At 35.8% G+C, this 23,154-nt stretch overlaps 1 protein-coding gene across 1 annotated transcript; it reads left to right on the top strand.

Annotated features, from left to right (window-relative positions):
* Window positions 1–5,885: 5,885 nt before the first annotated feature.
* On the top strand, window positions 5,886–20,511 carry LOC105512658 (alcohol dehydrogenase 1B). The gene is made up of 9 exons (XM_011943183.1): window positions 5,886–6,008; window positions 9,267–9,368; window positions 9,948–10,086; window positions 11,823–11,910; window positions 12,008–12,227; window positions 14,036–14,296; window positions 16,593–16,728; window positions 17,311–17,449; window positions 20,230–20,511. The coding sequence occupies exons 1-9, from the start codon at window positions 5,991–5,993 to the stop codon at window positions 20,252–20,254; spliced, it is 1,128 nt and encodes a 375-aa protein (XP_011798573.1). The 5' UTR covers window positions 5,886–5,990; the 3' UTR covers window positions 20,255–20,511.
* Window positions 20,512–23,154: the final 2,643 nt, after the last annotated feature.

Here is a 23,154-nt window from a genome sequence, read left to right as displayed (position 1 = left end):
TAACTGTTTGGTTTTACTAATTAGGATGAGATTTATAATTTTATTACTTTTTTAAGTTATAAAGAAACTGTAAAGAAACATTCCAGCTGCCAACATGTACATGTAATTGTAAAATAAAGGTATTGTAACTGCAATTTTATTACTAAAAGGAAGTCTGACCAAATAATTGTCAAAATAATATAAACTCTCAGCTACTTCTAAAGCCTTAGGAAGATGTTACTCATCATGGAGTAATAGAGTCATAGAAACGTTTTCTTACTGGATCATTCAGGAAACTAAGATTATCAATGGCAGACATTTAAGTCTGGATATAAGAAAATTCTCACAGGCCTAAACAGAAAACTTCTAGAGCTATTAAAGATGAGATTATTATAAGGTCCAATAGATTTTTGGCTATAGTCTTGCAAGACTAATGCAAACAAGCTTTTGGAGTTACCTGGGTAGTCCTGGATTTTGCCTTTTTTCTCCCACCTGGCTTATATTTGAATTTTCAATTGCTCTCTTGGGCCCCAGAGTGCTGGCAGCTGGTCATGTTTCTTCTATATGGAAACTTTGAAAATCATCCTTTGAAAAATCTGACCAGCCCAAGAGAAAATACCTACTCTTACTGACATTATATTTCCCAGCAATTAAGCCAACCAGATAGTTCTGTAATAAATCTCACATGACACAGATGCCACCCATGTGTTCAGAGCTTCCCAATAGCTCATTAGTGCCCCATCCTGCAACAGAAGACAACCAAGATCATCAGACATGTGGAGTGATTCTAGCTTTGTAATAAGAAAGATAGACACAAAGCAAAGAAAAAAGAAGTTGGAAGAAATAATCCATGAAATAAAAAAATACAAAATCTTTCTAAAAGCTGTTAATAATATTTGTAAAAAGATATTATACACAGGAAAGAAGAATATGATGCCATAAAAAATTCTTGAGAATTAAAACTCATCACAGCAGAGTAGAAATCCAATAGAAACAAAAGATCTCAATAAATTCACCCCTTGGTGTACCTTTTCCTCCAGAAGGTAACTAATGAAGTGCCCCCAAACTGATAAATTAATTCAAAGAATGATGTGGTATCTGAGAAGCTGATGCTGTCACCCTGAGAAGAGGGAAGGGATTCTCCAGGACGAGGGTGGGGAGGCTCCAGGATGGCAGGCATGGCCAGATGCAAACCACCTCCTCCCAACATGGGAGTAAGTCAAAGACTCCAGGGAGATACACAGCTGGGAATAAAATTTCCAGGGACTATGTCATCATGACATATCTCAAGCAATTTAAATGGAAATAAAATTGACATGTTCTGGAAAAATATGCTAAAAAACTCAAAAGTGCCTTTAAGGCTGATGAAGACATACAAAATACATATTTTTAATGTGTTATATCATTTTGTATAAAATGGTAATAGTAGAATCTGCCTCATAGTGTTATTGTGAGGTTTACATGATCTGTTAATTGTAAAGCATTTAGAACAGTAAGTGGCACATACTGAGAGTGACAAGGATATTAGCTATTTTATTGATATTTAGGTTATTAAACTCTGGAGTTAGGCTTCCTGGGATCCTGGCTCTACCACTAGCTGTGTTACATTAGGAAATCTATGCAATCTCTCTAAACCTCAATGTCTTCATCTGTAAAATGTGCATGGCAACGGTATCTACCTGATAAGTTAATGCTAAACATTGCTATAAGTGAGGCAATGTGTGCACAGAAATGAGCAAGGTCAGCACTCCATGAATGTTAGATGTTGATAGTAATCAGTTGTATTTTTTAAAAATATATATATACTTTTAATTTTGAAAAGGAAAAAATTCTCCACTATTAAAGAACTCTTTAGCTTTTAGATATTTTTATATTGTGACAACCATATCAGTTGTATTACTTTGCATTGTTTTAATAAACACGTGATATTCCCACATCATCTCAGTAAATACACTTTTAAGCATCTTCCAAACACATCATCAGAATAACTTAAAATGCATCAATAACTCATTAAAAATACATCAGTAAATCATTCATGGAACATTCAGATGGTTTATAGTTTGGCTCTCACAGAGAAGACTGGATGGAACATCTTTGCTTTTGGATTGAGCTTCTTGGATTATTTCCCGACTCCTTCACATAAGGAAAGTACACAAACATTTTGCTCTCTCACACATGCTCTTCATGGCAGAATTCCAGGCTCCACAGCCACAGCCAATCCAGCAAACATTTCAGCTCCCTCAACATCTTTGGCTTCAGTACCAAAATCAAAATGAAATGCTAATTGAGTAAGAATTCATGGCTTTGAATGTGGGTATTTTCAAAAATTCCTCTGGGAACTTAAAATTTATTCTATTTATTGTAATATTCTACAGATTATTTCTATAACTATTTCATTCTCAAGTTCTATTTATTGCTACTAAAGTCCCTCTCCCACTCTTAATTTTGCACCTCATCCCCAAAAATACTTTAAAGACTGTTATTTATGCACATACATGAAATGTTACAATTTTTCTAGCAATCTTTACAATAATATTAGTCTTCCCATTTTGCCAAATGATTTAACCCCCAAAATGAAGAATTTGTATGGAAGATACTTTCTGCCAGTTACAATATTATTTCTTAGATTGAGGTAAATTATTGGCCCATGGAGAAAAGGAGACAGTTGGATCTCTTACAGAGATGCTAGTCTGTCCTTCTCGAGGCTTTGGAGTCACATCTTCGCACTACTCATCATTACCTGTATAATTATGTTAGAAATGCCAGTCCTTGCCTTCCACTAACCTTCCAAGAGCACTTGTGGTAATTTGTTACATCAGTAATAGAAAATTAACACACCTCTGTAGCAAACATGGCCATCTACGGTCTGTGGGTAGACACATCTCCCTCTTTGACCACAACCTGGAAAAGCTCTCCAATTTTAAGAAGTCATAAGATTAGATTAGGTTCACCTGGATAATCCAAGTTAACCTTCCCATCTCAAGACCTTTAACTGAATCACATCTACAAAATCCATTTTTTTTTCCATGTAAAGCAACATAATCCTAGATTCCAGGGGTTAGGAGTGGACATCTTTGAGGGCCATTATTCTGCCTAGCACACGGGATTGCTGACCCAAACTGAACCAAGCATATCATCTCTCTGGATAAGCTGATTTTAGGATATAGTACTTGGTGGAAATGTAATATAGAATTGGGCTGGCTTACAGAGACACACACAGAGAAAGAAGTAGAGGAAAGTGATGTCCTGTGACCCCTAGAGATTGACAGGGTTACCTTTGGACATTCCAGATGTTGCATCAGGCCTGCCATGGCCCTCTGATACTAGAACACTGACACTCAATCATGTGACAACTGCTCTTCCCCCCACAGCCATTTAAACTTTTAGAAGGTGGGGCAAAGAGTAAGCACAGAGTAGCTGCCAGATGGTATCAAGAAAGATCTCCTGACTCTATGGAGTTTGTCCCAAAGTGCTTTTGGCAGTTTACGGAGCCATGTGTTCATGAAGCGATGGAAGCTTATAAGTGGATATCACATTTCCAAATTCATTAGGGCCTTGAAAACAAAGTGGTAGTGGCTATAATTCCTTGAAATGCTCTGTCTATAGGTGTGAGAGAGGATTAAACAGAAAAATGTATAAAAGGGGGTACTAGGGGAGAAAAATGTTTTCAAGATTATTTGTCCATATGTTAATTGGATCTATACCTCTCAATTGCAACTCATCTTTCTTACTAAATCTTAATATCTCCCTTTCAAGGCTTCCTCACTCTCAAATTAGATGTCATTCATTTAATTTAGTCAACAAATATCTGAGCACTAACCCTGTGCCACTCATTGAGTTAAGAGCTGAGAATGCACAATGCAAAGACGAAGTAGGATCTTCCTCTTTTGATTCCACGTTTAACTTTCTCCTGGCACTGACCACTTCCTGCTTCACAGGAGGGTTCTCTATCTTCTCTACCTGAACACAGCCAATCCCACTGCTAATATGTAATCCCTTAAAAAGGAGACACTGAATTTTCTCTATTATGGGACTGCTCATAGAACAGTGCCTGTCCTAACATAAAGGAGCACGAGAATTCAACAATCTTTCATTAAACATTCATTCTACACATGAAACTAGGTACAGTTGAAGATTTAAATGAAATTTAAAAACATCCCTGACTAGAAATTTCCAGTAGAATTTAGGAGACTTGTCTCTACACTAAATATAAACGGCAACAAAAGGGAATAGACCCTAAAACCACAGGAGGGATGCTAGTATGACAGGGATGGAGAGAAGTGAAGCACGACTGTGAGGTGGAGTTAATATACCTCCACAAGGGCGACCTTGTTGTGGGTCTCAAAGTTTGGGTAGGATTTGACTGGGCCAAAGAGACAGAAAAGAAGAGAAAGAGCATGATGAGCAAGAGCTTCAGTGAGGAATGAATTTCTCTTTGGAGGACCACAGAGATACAAGCTTCTAAAGACCATAGGCCTTGTATTGGAGAATGGGGAGAAATAGTTGGATGAGAAGGCTAAAGCCAGGTTATCTGAGGCTATCTCCTTTCCCTCATACCTTTCCAAATGAGAAGCAACTGAAATCATAGGACCTCCTTTGCTTTTCTATTGGGTGAATGTTTCTCGGTCTTGGTGTGAGTCTCAGTGCCTACATAATTAAAGCTTACTGAAGTGTTCCCTTGGCAATTTTAGAGAAATATGTCCTTTATGCTAACATGTTCATATTGACAGTCTATATCTAATTAAATAGTTGCCTGTATAGTTTTATGATGCCTCCAAGTGTGGATAAAAGAAAAATCAAACTCCTATTCTTGGAAAGTCACGAGGATACTTGTTACACTGATCAAAGGGCAATGGAAATGATCCAGTGAGGATTTTGCTCCATTTCTCACAATTATTTAAAATCTACCTCAAATGCCTGTTCCTCTACAATGTCTCCCGAGTCCTTCATTCTGAATAGCACCTCTGTCTCTGTTTCCAAAGCACTAACTGATCCCTGTGATAGGGCACTTCCCAGCCAGGCTGATATGTAGACTTGCTTGCCTGTGTGTCTTTTCCCCATAAACCGTGAACTTCCTTTTATGAACAATAATTGCAGCTAACATTTTGGAGGGTACTCCTATCTGCCAAACTCCATGATGAGTGTTTCACGTGGATTATTTCCTTTATTCACTAAATAGTCCTTTAAAATGATGCTATTATTCATCTTCATCTAATAGATAAGGAAACTAAGGCAAAAAAAAATTCAGTGAAATAATAAGTCCAAGCACACAGAACAAGTAAGGAATAGGGTTAGCCTGGTCCCAAAAGCCATGCCATCACCGTTGCCCCATACTGTCTCTTGGCACAGGCAGAGGTCATGTCTTGAATTCATCACTGCTACTCCACTGGACCCAACTTAGTGCCTGACACAGGGAGGGGTTCAGTCCATACTTACTAGTTTTGAGTCAAGCAGAATTGCCAGGCACAGTGATCCCCTTTGCTGTGACTGACTGGGAGTCTGATTCTCTGCTGTAAAGACAACGAGGGTGCTCTCTCTGCTCTACTTCGTTTCTCCTGTTTCCTTACTCCTCTTCCTTCCTAGCCGCCCCATGTGGATTCAAAGTTACAGCTTAGTGCAGACAAAGGGAATACAAGGTAAAAGGACCAATGTGGGAGTGAGAGAAGAGAAACAAGGAATTCCAGAGGCTGGGGGGAGAGTGAGGAAAAGAGAAAGTGATTCCAATTTATCACTTTAGCTTAATATTTAACCTAATGAAAACAAAATCATATCTGGAATTTGGAAGTCAATATTTTGACGGCTGGTTCAGTACCCTTTTCTTTGTTTTGACAGTCTGAGAATAATCCAATGGGTGTGGCTTAAAGACATCGGTCACGTGTGGAATTGAAATCAGATGTTACACAAGCAACAAAATAAACTTCTGTGTAATATATCTGCTTTATACACTCAAGCAGAGAAGAAATCCACAAAGACTCACCAGTCTCCTGGTCTGCAGAGAAGACAGAAACAACATGAGCACAGCAGGAAAAGTAAGCAAAAAATATATTACTCTTGGTAATATATTCTCATCAATATAACAAAGAAAGGAATACAGTATTTGATGAATAATTTAAAATTATTATCTAAATTAGAAATGATACACTGAAATATGATATGCAATATACACCTCAATATGTAATGTATACTGAACTGCAGTGGAAATAAGCTATTCTTAAACATCGTTAACAGGAATGTATAAAACCTGTATCTATTAAGTCTTTATTTCCTACATTAAATAAATTTGCAAATATGATAGTTTATTCCAAACTAATCATGACTGATTTGTAAATCTAAAGTTAGAAAAGTCTTTAATCACAAGTTATCTTTATAATAAGATACCATAATTCAAATGTGTTATTATTTGTATTCATATTTTTATGAACACAAGAAAGTTGTCTGATAGAAGTTTGATGAGAGGAATTTGATTCAGAAGACTGAAATATCCGTCAACCTTACTATAAAATATCTTACAAAATGCTCTTTGATCTCACAGCATTAGAATCATCAAGGTTAAGCAAGACATCAACATGCAAATTCTGATTAAAAGGGGTCCATTATGATACAATTCAGGGAATTTCCACAAAAATCCTATGGAACAGTATCTTCCCCATTTAAAAGTTAATATGGTTTCACAGAAAATTGATAATACAATTTGAATAATAATACAATTCGAATCACTTACCACTAGGAATACAGATAGTTGTTTTTTTCTTCTATAAATTTGTGCTTATTTGTTCAATGTGTTTACAGGTGCATGTGGTCATTCAATATAATCAATTGATATTTTTTAATTATTTAATTACATAAACCTGTGCAAGTATTGCCAGTTGTTTGTTGTGTTAGGAGTGTACCACACAGTAGAATATCTCACCATGATAATTCAGTTTAAAGGTTCTGAGGCTTCCCTCTACGTTGTGTGACAAACAGGTTCATATCAATAAGACCAGTTGGAAATCACCAATAGCCCATTGTTACTGTTCTTATTCCACCTCACTTTACTTCCATTTATTACTAATTAATATTTACATTCCTAATAGAAAATTACTAAAAAAAAAGAAAATTCAAATTTACCAAACTCAACTTAAAATAATGAGTTCATAGAGCAAAAGTATAAACCAACTATATTAATGAAAATAATAACTGATGAAATAGACAATCCTCCCCTCTTGGGTGCAACATCAATAACTTAGCTTTTGACAGCATTTCATTTGTGTTTACCCATCCTGCATTTTATTTCCCTCAAATGCTAAATGGCGACAATACTAACATCTATCTCATGAAGTTATTTTGAGAATTAAATGAATACTGTAAAGCACTTAGAATCATATTTGGTACATGATTAAATATTAGCCACTATTAAATATTAATATTTAAATAAATATTAGCCACTATTATTATTATTGCTATTTAACTTTTTGCTAACTTTTTAACATCACAGAGTACTGAAAATGTGAGGCTAGATTAATTGTTATTCTCTGTACAGCTGGCTTTCAGACTCTGGGAAAATTATTCAATCACTGAGTCATTTGATCCTCAGTTATTTCAGCTGTAAAATAAGCCAATAATTCAATAGTACTGTCCTGGTAGCAGCCTTGTCAGGTTTAAAAATAATGCGCATTGTTTATAGCAGCACAATTGACAATTGCAAAAATATGGAATCAACCCAAATGCCCATCAACTAACAAGTGGATAAAGAAAAGGTGGTACATGTACACCACGGAATACTACTCAGCTGTAAAACAGACGAAATAATGGCCTTTGCAGCAACTTGGATGGAGCTGGAGGCCATTATTCTAAGTGAAGTAACTCAGGAATGGAATACCAAATATCCAGTGTTCTCACTTAAAAGTGGTAGCTAAACTGTGAGGACATAAAGGATAAGAATGATATAATGGACTTTGGGGACTGAGGGAAAAGGGCAGTAGGGGGAATGAGAGATAAAAGACTACATATTGGGTTCAGTCTACACTGCTCGGGTGAGGGATGCAAAATCTCAGAAATCACCACTAAGGAATTTATCCATGTAACCAAAAACCACCTGAACCCCAAAAACTATTGAAATTAAAAACCAATCAATGGATAAATTTTAAAATAAAAATAAAAATAATGCATGTAATTTACCCAGCACAGGCCACAATGTGCCTGTCACATCGTAAGCACCTAATAATAAGAAACTTCCTACTATTAGTACCTTCTGTCTAAGTATTCTGATATTTATTTTGGCATTGACCATGTTGAACATCCTACAAAGTTGAAAAATTTGGCAAATAAATAATGAAAATGAATTGGCAGAAAAATAAATCTCAATTGAATTTTTTAATTATATTTGCAATTATGTTGATTCTTTCTAGAAAGGGCTCTGCAAACTATACATGCTTTACCACAATAAAGATGGGTTTTACAGTATACTGCGAAGCACTAGAAATATATGCTGCACTTTATTTTTAAGAACATCTATGGATAAGCTCTGCTAGACAGAAATTCAAACACACTGTTTCTCCAGTTTTAAAATATACATGTGTGGGTCTGAGTCTACACACATACACATGTGCGCGCATACACACACACACCACCAACTCTAATCTCTATAATATTTGGCTCAAATCTAAGCTGGAAGGAGTCTCTACACATAAATTAGATTACAAAACAGGCTGCAAAAGCTAAGTTTCAAATGAGTAGGAAACAAGTAGCACACAGAAGTGGTGGAGAGAGAAAATTAAAAGAGGACAATAAGCAAATAGAGAGAGAAATAAATATCATCATACGTAGGAAGGTAAACCTGTAGAACTGTTCTTATGGAGTCAGATCCTTTTGGCCTAAGCAGAAAATTGAGCAAGAAAGCAGTTTATTTTATGTAGACAGACACTGACTCTGTCAGCAAAATAAAGGTGACTTCTAACTTCATGTATCAGCCTATAGTTGTGGGTAAACAAGCATTTTCAGGACAGCATTAGGAAATATCAGGAATAAACACCTTCAGAGAAAAATACAACAACATAAGAATGGCCTAAATAAATATATTCCATTTTTCTCAATGTCTTATTATACTTTGTTTATCTTTCCTTATGTTATTGCTTTTTAAAAAGATACTTTTATTCTCTTTATAAACCAGAGTACTTCATTTCCATGGAGCTCTTGTTAGGTACCAGACATGGGACCCAATATTACATGTACAAAGATGAAAAGACACAATTTCTGACTTCCAGAGTGGGAAAACACTGTCACCATCTCTCTGTTTGATTTTCTAGGTCATCAAATGCAAAGCAGCTGTGCTATGGGAAGTAAACAAACCCTTTTCCATTGAGGATGTGGAGGTTGCACCTCCTAAGGCTTATGAAGTTCGCATTAAGGTGAAGTATTTTTCCATTTGTATTTCATTTTACATTTAAAAAACTCAGAGAATATTAAAATGGAAACATCAAAAAATCCGCCAAGGGGCATATCTTACATGATCATCCAGAAAATAAAATTACATTTGTTGTCAAGGAAAGGTAAAATTTAAATTTTAAATGTTTAAAAAGTGATCAAAGAGTACATACAGTATAATTCCAGTAAAATACAAAAGAATTTATATGTTTGTACAGAAAAAAATTCCAAAGGATATTTATCTAGACTTCAAAATCAATTAACATTATTTTCCATATGTTACTTTGCTATTTCTACTTCTGTTTTTTAAAGCGTGCATTCTTGTATAAGACTTAAATATTTCAGATTATTCTGAATTGTTTAATTCAAGAAGGGAAGGTAGAGTCGGGTTTTAGACTGAATAACCTTGAGGATAAACCGAATCTTTCATATTTAGGAATAGTAGGGAGTATTAGCAAAACCTTTGAATAGATTTTAGAAGCACAATTTCAGGAATTTGGGTATGTTAAATTTATCTAGTTACAATCTTTTCTGAATCTGAACATCTTCTCTTTATTCTGTAGATGGTGGCTGTAGGAATCTGTCGCACAGATGACCACGTGGTTAGTGGCAACCTGGTGACCCCACTTCCTGTGATTTTAGGCCATGAGGCAGCCGGCATCGTGGAAAGTGTTGGAGAAGGGGTGACTACAGTCAAACCAGGTACAGGATTCACACTCAGGAAACACGCTTGGTTCATCATCCCAGGATTTCCCAGCCTGGATGAGGAAACCGAGGCAACGAGAGACAAAAGGGCTTGCAGAAGGTCACCGCGCAGACAGGACTTCAGGGTTTCCTCTTTCCCTCTCTGCCTGCCTGACTCAAGCATGTATGTCTTCAGGCACGCATGTATTCTACCCTTCAACCATTATGTACTGAGCATCTGCTAGATGCCAGGCACCAGATTAGAGCCTGGATATACGTGAGGATCAAAAGGGACACAGTGCCTACCAGCTTGGCATTCATAATCTAATAACTTCATGTTAGTGTTGCTGAAGTGTCTTCTGTCAGGGCCCAGACAGAAGTAGAAATGGGAGGAGGGAAAAAACTTAAATATAGAAACTGTTCTGTGCTGAGTTCACAAAATGGAGGCTGCGTGGTTACAGCTGAATAAACACCTTTTCTTAGGTGACCTATGCTGCTCCTTCACCAGTTTCCTCTTCCAACATGGTCTCTCTTCCTGAGCATGGAATCAATGAAACAGGCTAGGTGAAAGGAAATGAAAGAAACATAGAAGGAAATGTCCCACCATCAGCAATGTCTGCCTTATTACCTTTAGCCATGCTTAAATGCAACTGGTTACAGATTACTAATTATTTTATCTTCAATATTTATTTTACCCTAATCTTATGTATTAATATAAATACTTTTAGAAGCAAAGGGTTAATAACTAGGACATTGCCATACTATCATTTTCACATAAACTTTACCTATAAAATGTTAATGCACCAACCATTTTTCTTGACCATGTGAAATGTATAGCATAGGTGATTAAAAATAAAAATTACGTTTAATTCTTAAAAATCACTTTAGCCTGTAGATTCACCCTGCACCCTTACCAAATACCAATTTAAACTGTGAACAGAAAATAATAAAATAAACTGTCCAAATTATGTTTTAGCTCTATTTCCTTTAGCTAGAAATAAATTAACAACAAAATGACAGCCTTACTTTTTACCCCTACTCCCTCCACCATAACAGGAAAAGTAGATAATTCACAAATTATCAGCTAAAAATATTTGTAAGTCAATTCTTATCCTAAAAGAAAGTGCCTAACTTGTGAAGGGCTGAAGCTTTCAGAGAAATTTCTGGAATTCTTCTTTGTCCCATTTTTGTTAGTTTTTCTGGAAAAAAAAAAAAGAAACACCTAGGATATTTTTTAAAGCATTCATTTCATAAAAAAGATAAGCACAGTCACTTTGAAAAGCCAAGAATTGATTCAAAATTCTCGTATGTATTGTAAATCAATATTTTACAAAATACCAGATCTTCCCAATATCTACGGGCCCTATAATAGATGACTTTCAACTAAAATTTATATTTGTAGTAAGAATATTTAAGATTTAATTAGTTAAGTTTTAAATAAAATGATACTTGCAAAGCCTCCAGGAGAAATCAGTACACTGCGTAAAAGTTAACTATTAATACAGAGGAAGCAATTTTTTAATTTGTGGGGTCTCCCACATATGCGTTTTCTCTTTAGGAATCCTCAGGCACTTATAAACCCAAACTGAAAACAATGCTGTGGCAGGCATTAAAAATGACATAGTTATGATCAAACTCTATTCCTTAAAGACTGTTAAAGAAACATGCTTCTAATTAATACACCTGAGCTTTAAGTTTTTGCGGTATTAATTCCTGCATAGAAATTTAAGAAGAACTTGTTTTTTCTTCTCCAGGTGATAAAGTCATCCCGCTTTTTACTCCTCAGTGTGGAAAATGCAGAGTTTGTAAAAGCCCAGAAGGCAACTACTGTTTGAAAAATGAGTAGGTTTCTGATGCTCTCTTTGCACAGACTTTGAGTTTGCACATTAGTTATGCTCCTGTCTCATGCCTTTGTGTGTCTGTATATTGCACTGCCCAGTTTGAGCAATCCTCGGGGGACCCTGCAGGATGGCACCAGGAGGTTCACCTGCAGGGGGAAGCCCATTCACCACTTCCTTGGCACCAGCACCTTCTCCCAGTACACGGTGGTGGATGAGAATGCAGTGGCCAAAATTGATGCAGCCTCGCCCCTGGAGAAAGTCTGCCTCATTGGCTGTGGATTTTCGACTGGTTATGGGTCTGCAGTTAATGTTGCCAAGGTGGGAATGACAATGGATGAGAAAACTGCTTACATGCAGACTGTCAGGAACCAAAAAGGAAGCAATTTCTTGCAAGAATCATAGATTATTTCTGTAGATTTGAAGTGTCGATTATGAGTAGAAAAACGGCCCAGAAGGAATTGAGAGCACATGCTAGAAATTTCACCAATTTATTGCTGATAAAAAGTTGTTAAGAGTAAAGATGTCATTTACAATAATTTGTCTTCTGAATTTGCTGTTTATGGGAGCATGAAATTTTAGGCCTGAGAACTCATTTAGTAATTCATTCAACAATTAGAGAGCACCTATACATGCCTCAGGCACCAGAGTTTCTGCTAGCTTCTGACATAGCAAAAGTAAATGAAATAAGCGTTTGCCCTTGAGGAGCATCTAGTCTGTGGATCCTCTACTCCCAGAATTAGGATCAACAGTAGAGTCCAAAACCTTACCTGATGCACTTCCAAACCACGGCTCACCCACTCTGTGGATTCTTACACGGAAAGTAATGAAGCTTCAGTGATGCGTAATTCACTCATTATGGGATTACGCTAAAACTAACTCCCCTGCCATGAACACACACATATACTTCAGAAGTGGTAAATTTTAAGCAGAACTTCTTTAAAGGCTCCTCATCTGAGTAGGCTGAAAATCTAGTAGTATGCTTTATTTTATGCAACCGAGGTCCAGAGTTATGAAGATATTTGCTCAAAGTGTCAGTGCTGAGACTAAAATATCTTTTTAATATGAGAGCTGTGATTAAAATATCTTTTTCAATTCTCCTGCTGAATCTTAGCTCGCAATACGTAATTATCAGTGTTTTAAAATCACAGTCACGAGTCTTGTATTTTTCTAAGTAAGGTAGAAAATGGTGTTGTCCCCATAGTATGAATAACACTTGGTGAATGAATGAGTGAATAGATACCCTTAAGGGAATATAAGGATGAGATTACTTGGGACAGGAAAGCATGTCACCCACAATGAAGACTGACTGTGGGAGACTAGGTTTAATAAATAATCACTAGCCAACCAAAAAAACAATTCAGAAGGCATCTTTTCCAAATTTCTGACTTTAGCACTTAGTACCTTGTTCATTTGCCTCATCCGTCTTAGCAGGTGGTCAAAGAGAGCCTATTCAAGACAGAAGATGAGGCTACTCATAACAGTAGATTGTATTTATTATTGACATATAGACAAACGTTTCATTGCTGTGTTGTTCACTAGTGTATTTTTAAAGCAGGGATATACTGGTCACAACTACTGAACATAAATGAACCAAGGCGTTAATTACTGAGGGTTTAAGTGGAATATTTTTCAGTCTCTTGGAGTAGCCTTTTCCACTTATTTTATTTTCCAAATATTGCCTTGGTGTATGTATGAGATATTGAAGCTGACTATCATGGGATTTCAGCAATTGAGAGTCCCTTCAAGACTGTAATCACTGCCATCTGGATCTCAAAGATCATCCAGTCCCCTGGTTCCCAGCCTAACTTTCCCATTGGAGTCACCTGGGGACTGAGTTCCACCTGCAGAGATTCTCATTTAATTGACATGGGCTGTGACCTGGACGGTGGGAGAGTTTGTAAAGCTCCCCAGATGAATCTAATATGCAGCAGTTTGAGAACCACTCAACTAGTTCATCCTTTTGAATTTAAAAATAAAGCAACTGAAGCCAGAAGAGGTTTCAATAAAAGGTTGGACAGAAGAGTCTAAATAGCTCTTCATAAACACATAGACATGGCACTTTATAAAGCTTAGGCACTTTCTAACAATCATTACTGAATCCATTTTTGCATTTTCTGAAAATATAGGTCACCCCAGGCTCTACCTGTGCTGTGTTTGGCCTGGGAGGGGTCGGCCTATCTGCTGTTATGGGCTGTAAAGCAGCTGGAGCAGCCAGAATCATTGCAGTGGACATCAACAAGGACAAATTTGCAAAGGCCAAAGAGTTGGGTGCCACTGAATGCATCAACCCTCAAGACTACAAGAAACCCATTCAGGAGGTGCTAAAGGAAATGACTGATGGAGGTGTGGATTTTTCGTTTGAAGTCATCGGTCGGCTTGACACCATGGTATGTACCATGACATGCCCTGAGATTTCTGCCTCTGCAACCTGGAAGATGCATTTAGGCTGCAGAATATATGTTTTATATATAAAGGATATTTTTAATGATGAATGGAAATTTCCCGTCATCTGTTACCTGGCTTGTTTAATTTTTGTTATGAGAAATCTTTTCTTCCATCAACTATGCAAACCTGTCTCAAGTCATATTTCCTCTAGAGGAAAAGAAAAGGACTTGTTTTCCTTAACTGAGCTATTACAGATTTACTTTATTAATTTTTAGTTAAAAACTGTAAGTTCAAGTAAACATAAATAATACAAATTCTATTCTCAAATTGAAATGTTTTATTTTTCTCCCACATTCTTAAAAAAAGGTTTAATAATTTTGCATATGTTCTTAATAAATTCCAAATTTTAAACATGTTACTATTTGAGCAAAAGAAATGAGCAATTTTAGGCCAACTGCTGTTTTATTAACAAAAATATGCCCTAAGGAAATTGACTGCTTTGAGACATCACTGTATTTTATCACAGAAACTGGACAGTGCCTGGCACATAGCTAGTACCCAATACTAGTTGGACTGAATACTTTGAAAAGTCAACAGTCTCTACTAAACATACAAAAATCAGCCAGGTATGGTGGTGTGGCACACACCTGCAATCCCAGCTACTCGGGAGGCTGAGGCAAGACAATCTCTTGAACCTAGGAGGCGGAGGTTGCAGTGAGCCAAGATCGTGCCATTGCACTCCAGGCTGGATGACATAGTGAAACTACATCTCAAAAAAAAAAAAAAAAAAAAAGGAAAGAAAAAAGAAAAAAAAAGAAAAGTCAGTAGACTTTACCACCCACAAAGTTTAAAAGCTATGCATCTCATAGCATTGCTTACAGATTACATGAGACAACGCATGTGATATACTTAGCACAGTGCTGCCTGTCATATGGTAAGCTCCCAATAAACATCAGCTTTTTTTTTTTTTTTTTTTTTTTTTGAGACAGGGTCTCACTCTGTCACCTAGGCTGAAGTGCAGTGGCATAATTATAACTTGCTGCAGCCTCAACCCCTGGGATTCAAGCGATTCTTCTACCTCAGCCTCCAAAAGTGCTGAGAGTATAGGCACGAACCACCACACCCAGCCTCAGTTGGCATTATTGATATGAAATACTATTTCCAATCTTGCACTGCTTGCATCACCTTTGGCTTATTACATGGTATTTCTTCCAAACAGTTACAAATATCAATTGCAATGGGAAACACATCTCTACCTATATTTCACCTACCCAGCATTCTCTAGAATCCTACTCAAAAAGTCTCCAGAAACCAACAAATTTCCATTGCTGAGGTTTTCTAGAAGGTCCAGCAGTGTGGGTTACAGGGAGGGGCACCCTAAGATCAAAGCTCTCGGCAGCCTTGGCCTGGAACAGATGCCACAGAGGAATAAAATGTCAAAAGAATTCAACTTTTTCCAGGGCTACAGCTTTTCTCCTTATGCTCTTTTTCTACATTTTCATCCATTTTCTCATGTGGAACTCGAGTGTACCTTATCTCAAGATACCAAATGTCTGACAGCCACATGTTCTGAGGATGTGTGGTCTTCCAACAGTCAGAATCCAAAATCAAAGAACTAATCATTATATACCTATGGGGATCCTAAACCATTTTCTAACTACAGAACGTGTTCCAAAAGCTGACTGGAAAACATTTTCTGTACTGTCTCTTGAGGTTTCCAAATAATCAGTGTATTTTAATGTAAAACCAATATGTATTTGGGGAGATAATAAAACAACATTTAAAACATGTCCATTTGAGAAATGGGCAGTAGAATAGAAATCCACTTAAGAGGGAGACCGTCAAGTGGACAAGAGACAAATTGCAGTGATATAATCGTTTATCTTGTTCACTGTCAAAATATCTGGTTGAAAGTACTGGGTTCAAAATACCTATGTAATAAATCAATGAAAAATGAATTAACCAGCTCACAGATCACCTGAGAATTACGTGATGATGAAATTTTATGCTTTATGCATGTTTATAATGATGCCTGCCTCCTTATTCCTTTATTAGGAAAAATTAAGTGCACTCCAATTTATTCATCCATCCTTTCATTAAAAAAAAAAAACACTTTCTGGGCATTTCCTAAATCCAAAGCACTATCCTATGCAAAAAAGAGGAATGAAGGAGCAAAAGACATGATCTCTTTCCTCTACACACTCACAATCCAGTTAAGCCTATTACATGATATTGTGCATTATGAGTAGGAACTATGAGACTCCACGTTAAAGATGCCAAATATTCACTTTATTCCAGATGGCTTCCCTGTTATGTTGTCATGAGGCATGTGGCACAAGTGTCATCGTAGGGGTACCTCCTGATTCCCAGAACCTCTCGATAAACCCTATGCTGCTACTGACTGGACGCACCTGGAAGGGGGCTGTTTATGGTGGTATGTAGTTGGGCTCAAGTGCCAAATTCTCATTAACATCAATATATCTCTACTTCTACAATTGACAAGGTGAGGTTTTGAAAACAAATCAAAAATAAATTAAAATTTCTTTTCTATCTACAGTCTCCAAATCAACTAGATATGGAACTAATGCAGACAGAAGGTCCCAATATAAACTTTTCTGTTGTCACCATAACCCAGGATCTTTCATCTCCATCTGTTTTTGTACTTGTGACTGTGTAAGGCATGGACATTTTTAGTAGAACATGGAAATCTACAACAATATTTCATATCTACACCCAAATTTAGAGAACTGATAAATTTGCTCCTCTACTTTGGGCATAAACATCTGTAGTATTATTTCTATGTGAGATACAAAAGAACTAAGAAACTTTGTTTAACTGTGATTTTTTTTATGTCAAGGCACTGTAAAAGCATATTGAAGTATTCCATCTCTACTTATCCTCAGTTATAGCAGTCTGGAATGCAGCACCTTTTCTAAACTTTCATTTATATGGAAAATCTCTTCAATTCTTCTACTGATCCTGGTCGAATCCAACAATGATACTGTCTTCTTTTCAGGCTTTAAGAGTAAAGAAGGTATCCCAAAACTTGTGGCTGATTTTATGGCTAAGAAGTTTTCATTGGATGCATTAATAACCCATGTTTTACCTTTTGAAAAAATAAATGAAGGCTTTGACCTGCTTCACTCTGGGAAAAGGTAGATTTTAAGTTAGTTTTCTGTTTTCCTTTTTTTCTACTACAGGGGATTGTCTAGCAGAGAATGAAAAGGGTGGAAGGATGAGAAAAAATAGTCTCTTGGTTTTCCATTACCTGTTCAGTCTTTGCATGGAGCGCTTGTAGGATCATACTGTGAGAAGCTAAAAACAGTTGCTTTGCATTTCCTATTCTGCTGAAGTCAAATTATGTTGATTACTGCAAATCTAAATGATCTGAGCCACTCAGCCTTCCTTAAAAGAGAACACTCACATTTGCCAAAAAAAAAAAAAAAAATCACAAAAAACAAGTCTATTTAAACAACTATTAAACAACCATAATTATAACATGGTGACTTTGAATCCTCTTCCTTCTACCTATGTAAAGCTGACACTAAGTGTCTGATATTTAAATAATTTTCAGGACAAACTCAACATTTTCATTGCAGGAGTAGGTGAAACTACATTGGGATTGTTTTCTAGGTAGATAATACTAGTTTTTCTCTTTTTCTTTTATAGTTTAAGGAAAATTTTTTAACAATAAAAGTTAGCATAAAAGAGTACTAAGCACTATTTTAAATGTTTGTCGTACATATTCTCTGAAGCTTAGAAAAATCAGCCAATTCTATTTCCTATCTCTAATATTTAACAGGTACAACCAGCTAATAAAATGCATTTTGTCACCTGCATTTACATGAGGCACAACTGGAAACACGCAGTTATATCTAACCTTTGTCTTCTAGTCCAGAGTCTGAGATTTTTCTGCTATCCCACACTTATTTTCCTGAGATTTTCAACTTTAAATAGTGTTTCTTTGGCATTCACACAATCATTATACTAGATACTTTAACTGACAACATTCTTGAGGAAGGAAGGAAACTAGCACTCACAGAGCACCGGCTGTTCTACTAAATGTCTTACCTGCATTATCTCATGTGATTCCCGAACAATGTTCAGTGTCAGTCTCTATCTCACTATCTTAGAGAAGAGAAACTGAGACATGGAGAAGACATGACTTTGCCAAATCATCAAGTGGTAGTAAGGGGAGCCAGGATTCAAAAGTAGACCTTGTTATTAGCAAATCTATTCGCTTTCTGTTGAACTGCACTGCCCCTCAAGAGTGCGTGTACATATGGAAAACAGTAGTCATCAAAGGTTAGTTATCATTGTCATTATTATTACCATTGACATCATCACTGGGATCATCATCATAAGATTGAAAAGATGATGGCAAATATAGAGATGAACAAAACCAGAGGACAGTGTTGAACAACATAAGAAGTCATGAAGCATGCCTAAATTCATTTTATGAGAATGTCATATAGTAATATGCATATGTAAATATAATTAATCCTATCAATAAGCAAAGATTTAAAATTGTAATATTGAATATTGGTAAGAATAAGGTAAGTTGGGCGCTTTCATGTACTTTCAGTAGTAATTGATACATACTTCTGGAAAAGCAATTTGGTAATATGCATCAGAAACCCTTAAAAAAATAACTGAATCATTTGCCCCAGCAATTCCATTTCTAGAAATCTATTCTACAGAAATAATCAACTATTCAAACATACATATATGTTTACTCGTTAGAACTTTAGAAACATTCTAAAGTTCAACACAAGGAAAATAAATTCATAAATTCCAGTCATCTATTAGAAATGAATGAAACCACCAAAAAGAAATGACTTCACTGGGAAATTCTCATGATTTAATTTTAGGCTTATTTAATGAAGAATATAAATTGTATGTACTGTATATGCAATGTCTCAAATTTTCATCAAAAACAGTAAAACATGCACATATTTCTAGAAAAAGTTCATAGAAATTCAGGAAAACATTGAGAATTATTATTTCTAGGTTGGGGGATTATGGATTACTTTTACTTTCTTCTTCCTGCTGTCTTGCATTCTCTGAATTATGTGCATATATTTTTCTCATATATGCATATACATATATGTTAAAAATTAAAATTATTAAAGAGTCACAAAGACCATCATTTTCTAAAAATATTTACTCATGAGAAGTTGGTTTATAGAAGAGGCATTAGTTCTAGTGTAAATGTTCCATTTGTAATCTTCACAAGAATAAAGAATCTTAGAATTAATACAAATCGACTTTATTCTCTACTTCTAAGAATGCTTAAACATCTCTGTATCAAAGATCTTTTAAATTTCCAGCATGGTCTTAACTTTGTTAAATTATCAGTTCTTTCAGGCAAGTTATCCATCATCTTATGATTTTTGCAAATTTGTATTTGGGTTTGAATCCCAACACTCCATACTAGATGTGCTACCAGAGCAAGTTATAAATCTTTCTAAGTCTCAGTTTTTATAATCTCTAAAACAGAAATAATATGGAAACCTACCTCCTAGTGTTGATGTTTAGTTTGAAGTTTAAGAAAATGAACAAAGAATGTGACAAATTCTTACTGCAAGTTATTATCCAGTGTTGTTTATATTTCTTATTACACTAGGGACGTGGGCATGTAAAAATGATTTTTTGAAGATGCTAATGTAGAATTGAAGTCTAAATGACAGGCATATTCAGGATGTTGTGAGCGAGATTAAGATTGGAGAAACAATAAAAAAATGAAAATAAAAAAACAAAAGAAAACCAAAATGGATGAACTTCCTTTGACTTGAACCAAATGTATGGGGATGGAAATAGGGTAGCTGGGATCACAGACAGATTTTCACTAAGACAATTCAGATGCTCCTTGGACTCTCACATGGAACCATGTGGGTTGTCTAAATGTTAACAAGTCTCTTCTTTCCTATTGCAGTATTCGTACCGTCCTGACGTTTTGAGGCAATACAAATGCCTTCCCTTGTAGCAGTCTTCAGCCTCCTCTACCCTACATGATCTGGAGAAACAGCTGGGAAATATCATAATTCTGCTCTTCAGAGATGTTTTCAATAAATTGCACATGGGGGCTTTCCAAAAAAATGGAAATTGATGGGAAATTATTTTTCAAGCAAAAATTTAAAATTCAAGTGAGAACTAAATAAAGTGTTGAACATCAGCTGGGAAATTGAAGCCAATAAACCATCCTTCCTAACCATTCTACTGTGTCATCTTTGCCACTGAGGAAAAATATTTCCTGTGACTTCTTGCATTTTTGGTATCTTCATAATCTTTAGTCATTGAATCCAGTGTAGGGGAACCTTCACTTGCCCTGAACACACACCTGCTGGGCCACTGTGCTTGAAGTCTCCTACCTCTATCTCAATTTTCACTCTCGGCATTTTCCTTTTTTAAATAACCTGTACCAAATCCCTAGGGTAAAAGCTATGGTAAGGTAAAGGATAGATGCACATTTACAAGTAGTGAAGGTCCAAGAGTTCTAAATAAAATAAATTTCTTGGGAATTCAAATAAAATTTCCCACATTTTACTACAGTAAAGTGTAGTGTTTTTATGGTTTTTATACTAGTTCTTTATGGTCGATGTACAATTGATTTTTAAAAATAATAGAAGATTTCTTGCCTCATATGACAAAGGCTCAATTACTAATTGTAAAAACTGAACTATTCCTGGAATCATGTTCAAGAAATCTGTAATTTTTGCTTATGAAAGTGCTTCATTGACTAAATAGTATTAGTTTATGGCTATACATGATTATTTAGATGATGACTGAAAATGCATATAAAGTAATTAAAAGCTATATGGTGGCTTTAAGTGTAGAGATGGGGTGGCAAATGCTGTGAACTCAGAATGCAAAATTGGTAACTGAGAAATGGCACAAACACCTACATAATATGTATATTCCAGTGTAGAAATATTGGCTAGGTCTGTAATCAAGTATTGCACAGAAGTGCCTTCATAGGTGCTGAAACAGGATTATGAGAGTGACAGACACAGGAACGAAGAAGACAGGGAGAAAATGTGCATGGTTGTGAGAATATATCCCTTTGATTCTTTGACTTCTCATGATATATGAAAACAAATAAAGTTGGGGGTTGACTTCAATAATATCATGAACGTTTTTGAAATGAAATTCTGAGCATGGAGAAAAATTTAAATTCTGGTATTAAAAAATAATTTAAAAATATAGACAAGGAAAAAATGTTTTCATATATATGACCAAAAAAAAAAGATATTTCTAAAATCCTGGTGCTTTTTCATTTAAAAATAGACAACCAAAGAGGAAAATGAACAATGATGGAAATTCATGGAGGAGGAAATTAAAATGGCAAAATAGTATATTAAATGGCACTGAGCCTTGGGAGTGGTCAAAAAAAAAAAAAGCAAAATGAGACATTACTGCTTACTTATTAACTTACACTGTTGGTAGAAATGTGCATTGTTGTAGGTTTCTGACAAACAATTTGTGATTTTTATTAAAATTTTAAACATGCACATCCCAAGCAATATCATACTTGGGAATTGACTCTATAATTATAATTGTCTGTGTATAAGAATATAGAAACAAGGCTATTAGCTACAGCCCTACTTGTAGAAGAAACAAAAATTTTTAAACTCTCTGATTGATTGACAGAATAAGGAATGATAACTCCCTATTTTGAATGGTAAGTGGATCTTATTTTAAAAAATAGGGAAATGGGCATGATGACTCATACCTGTAAACCAGTGCTTTGGGACGCCAAGGCAGGTGGATCACTTGAGCTTAGGAGTTCTAGACCAGCCTGGGCAACATGGCAAAAACCTGTCTCTACAAAAAAACACAAAAATTAGCCAGGCATAGTAGCACATAACTGTAGTTCCAGCTACTTGGGAGGCTGAGGTGGGAGAATCGCTGGAGCCCAGGAGGTACAAGTTGCAGTGAGCAATGATGGCACCATTGCACTACAGCTTGGGCAACAAAGCAAGTCCTCATTTCAAAAAAAAAAAAATTGTGTCTAAAAATCTGGAGAAATTACTATGATGCATCAGAAAGTACAAAAAGCAAAGTACAGAATAATGTGTATTATATGATCCAATTTTTGTGGAAGACAAAACAAAACAAATTAAAATTCCTATTTATTAGTATATAGGTTCATATGAGCAGTGAGACACAGAAATGTGTGAAACAGGCTGTTCCCCTCAGAAACCTGGATCTGAAGAGTTGAAGAACTAAAGTTAACTTTTGAACTGTAACTGTGTTGAGCTAATATTATGTAATTTCTTTACATACTATTTTTGAAAGTCTTGAATAGAGGCAGGACAATCAACTTTCTTTAACAATTTCTTCAAGAATGTCAATCACATTCTTTAATCATTTGTAGGAGCTTCACATCAATATTGTCAGTTATGATGAGATGTATGATTGTATTACTTTTTTACCTTATAAAGACACAGTAATGAAAGATTCAAGCTGCCAACATGTATATGTAATTGTGAAATGAGGATTTCAAGGACTGTAATTGAGATTTTAATTACTTTAAAAAATTACTTAAAAAAATTTCTGACCAAATAAATGTCAAAATAATATAAACTATCACAGCCACCTCTAAAGCCTTGGGATGATATTGCTCATAGAGTCATAGAAACGTTTTTCTTACTGGATCATTCAGGAACCTAGTATTATCAATGGCAAACATACAAGTCTGGATATAAGAAAATTCTCGGGGGGCGGAGCAAGATGGCCGAATAGGAACAGCTCCAGTCTCCAACTCCCAGCGCGAAGGACACAGAAGACCAGTGATTTCTGCATTTTGAACTGAGGTACTGGGGTCATCTCACTAGTGAGTGCCGGACAATCGGTGCTG

The sequence above is a fragment of the Colobus angolensis genome, unplaced genomic scaffold, assembly GCF_000951035.1.
Source record: "Colobus angolensis palliatus isolate OR3802 unplaced genomic scaffold, Cang.pa_1.0 Scaffold217, whole genome shotgun sequence".
Taxonomy (NCBI): domain Eukaryota; kingdom Metazoa; phylum Chordata; class Mammalia; order Primates; family Cercopithecidae; genus Colobus; species Colobus angolensis.
Note: the sequence above shows the minus strand (reverse complement) of the source record. Positions and strands in the feature narration are given on the sequence as shown.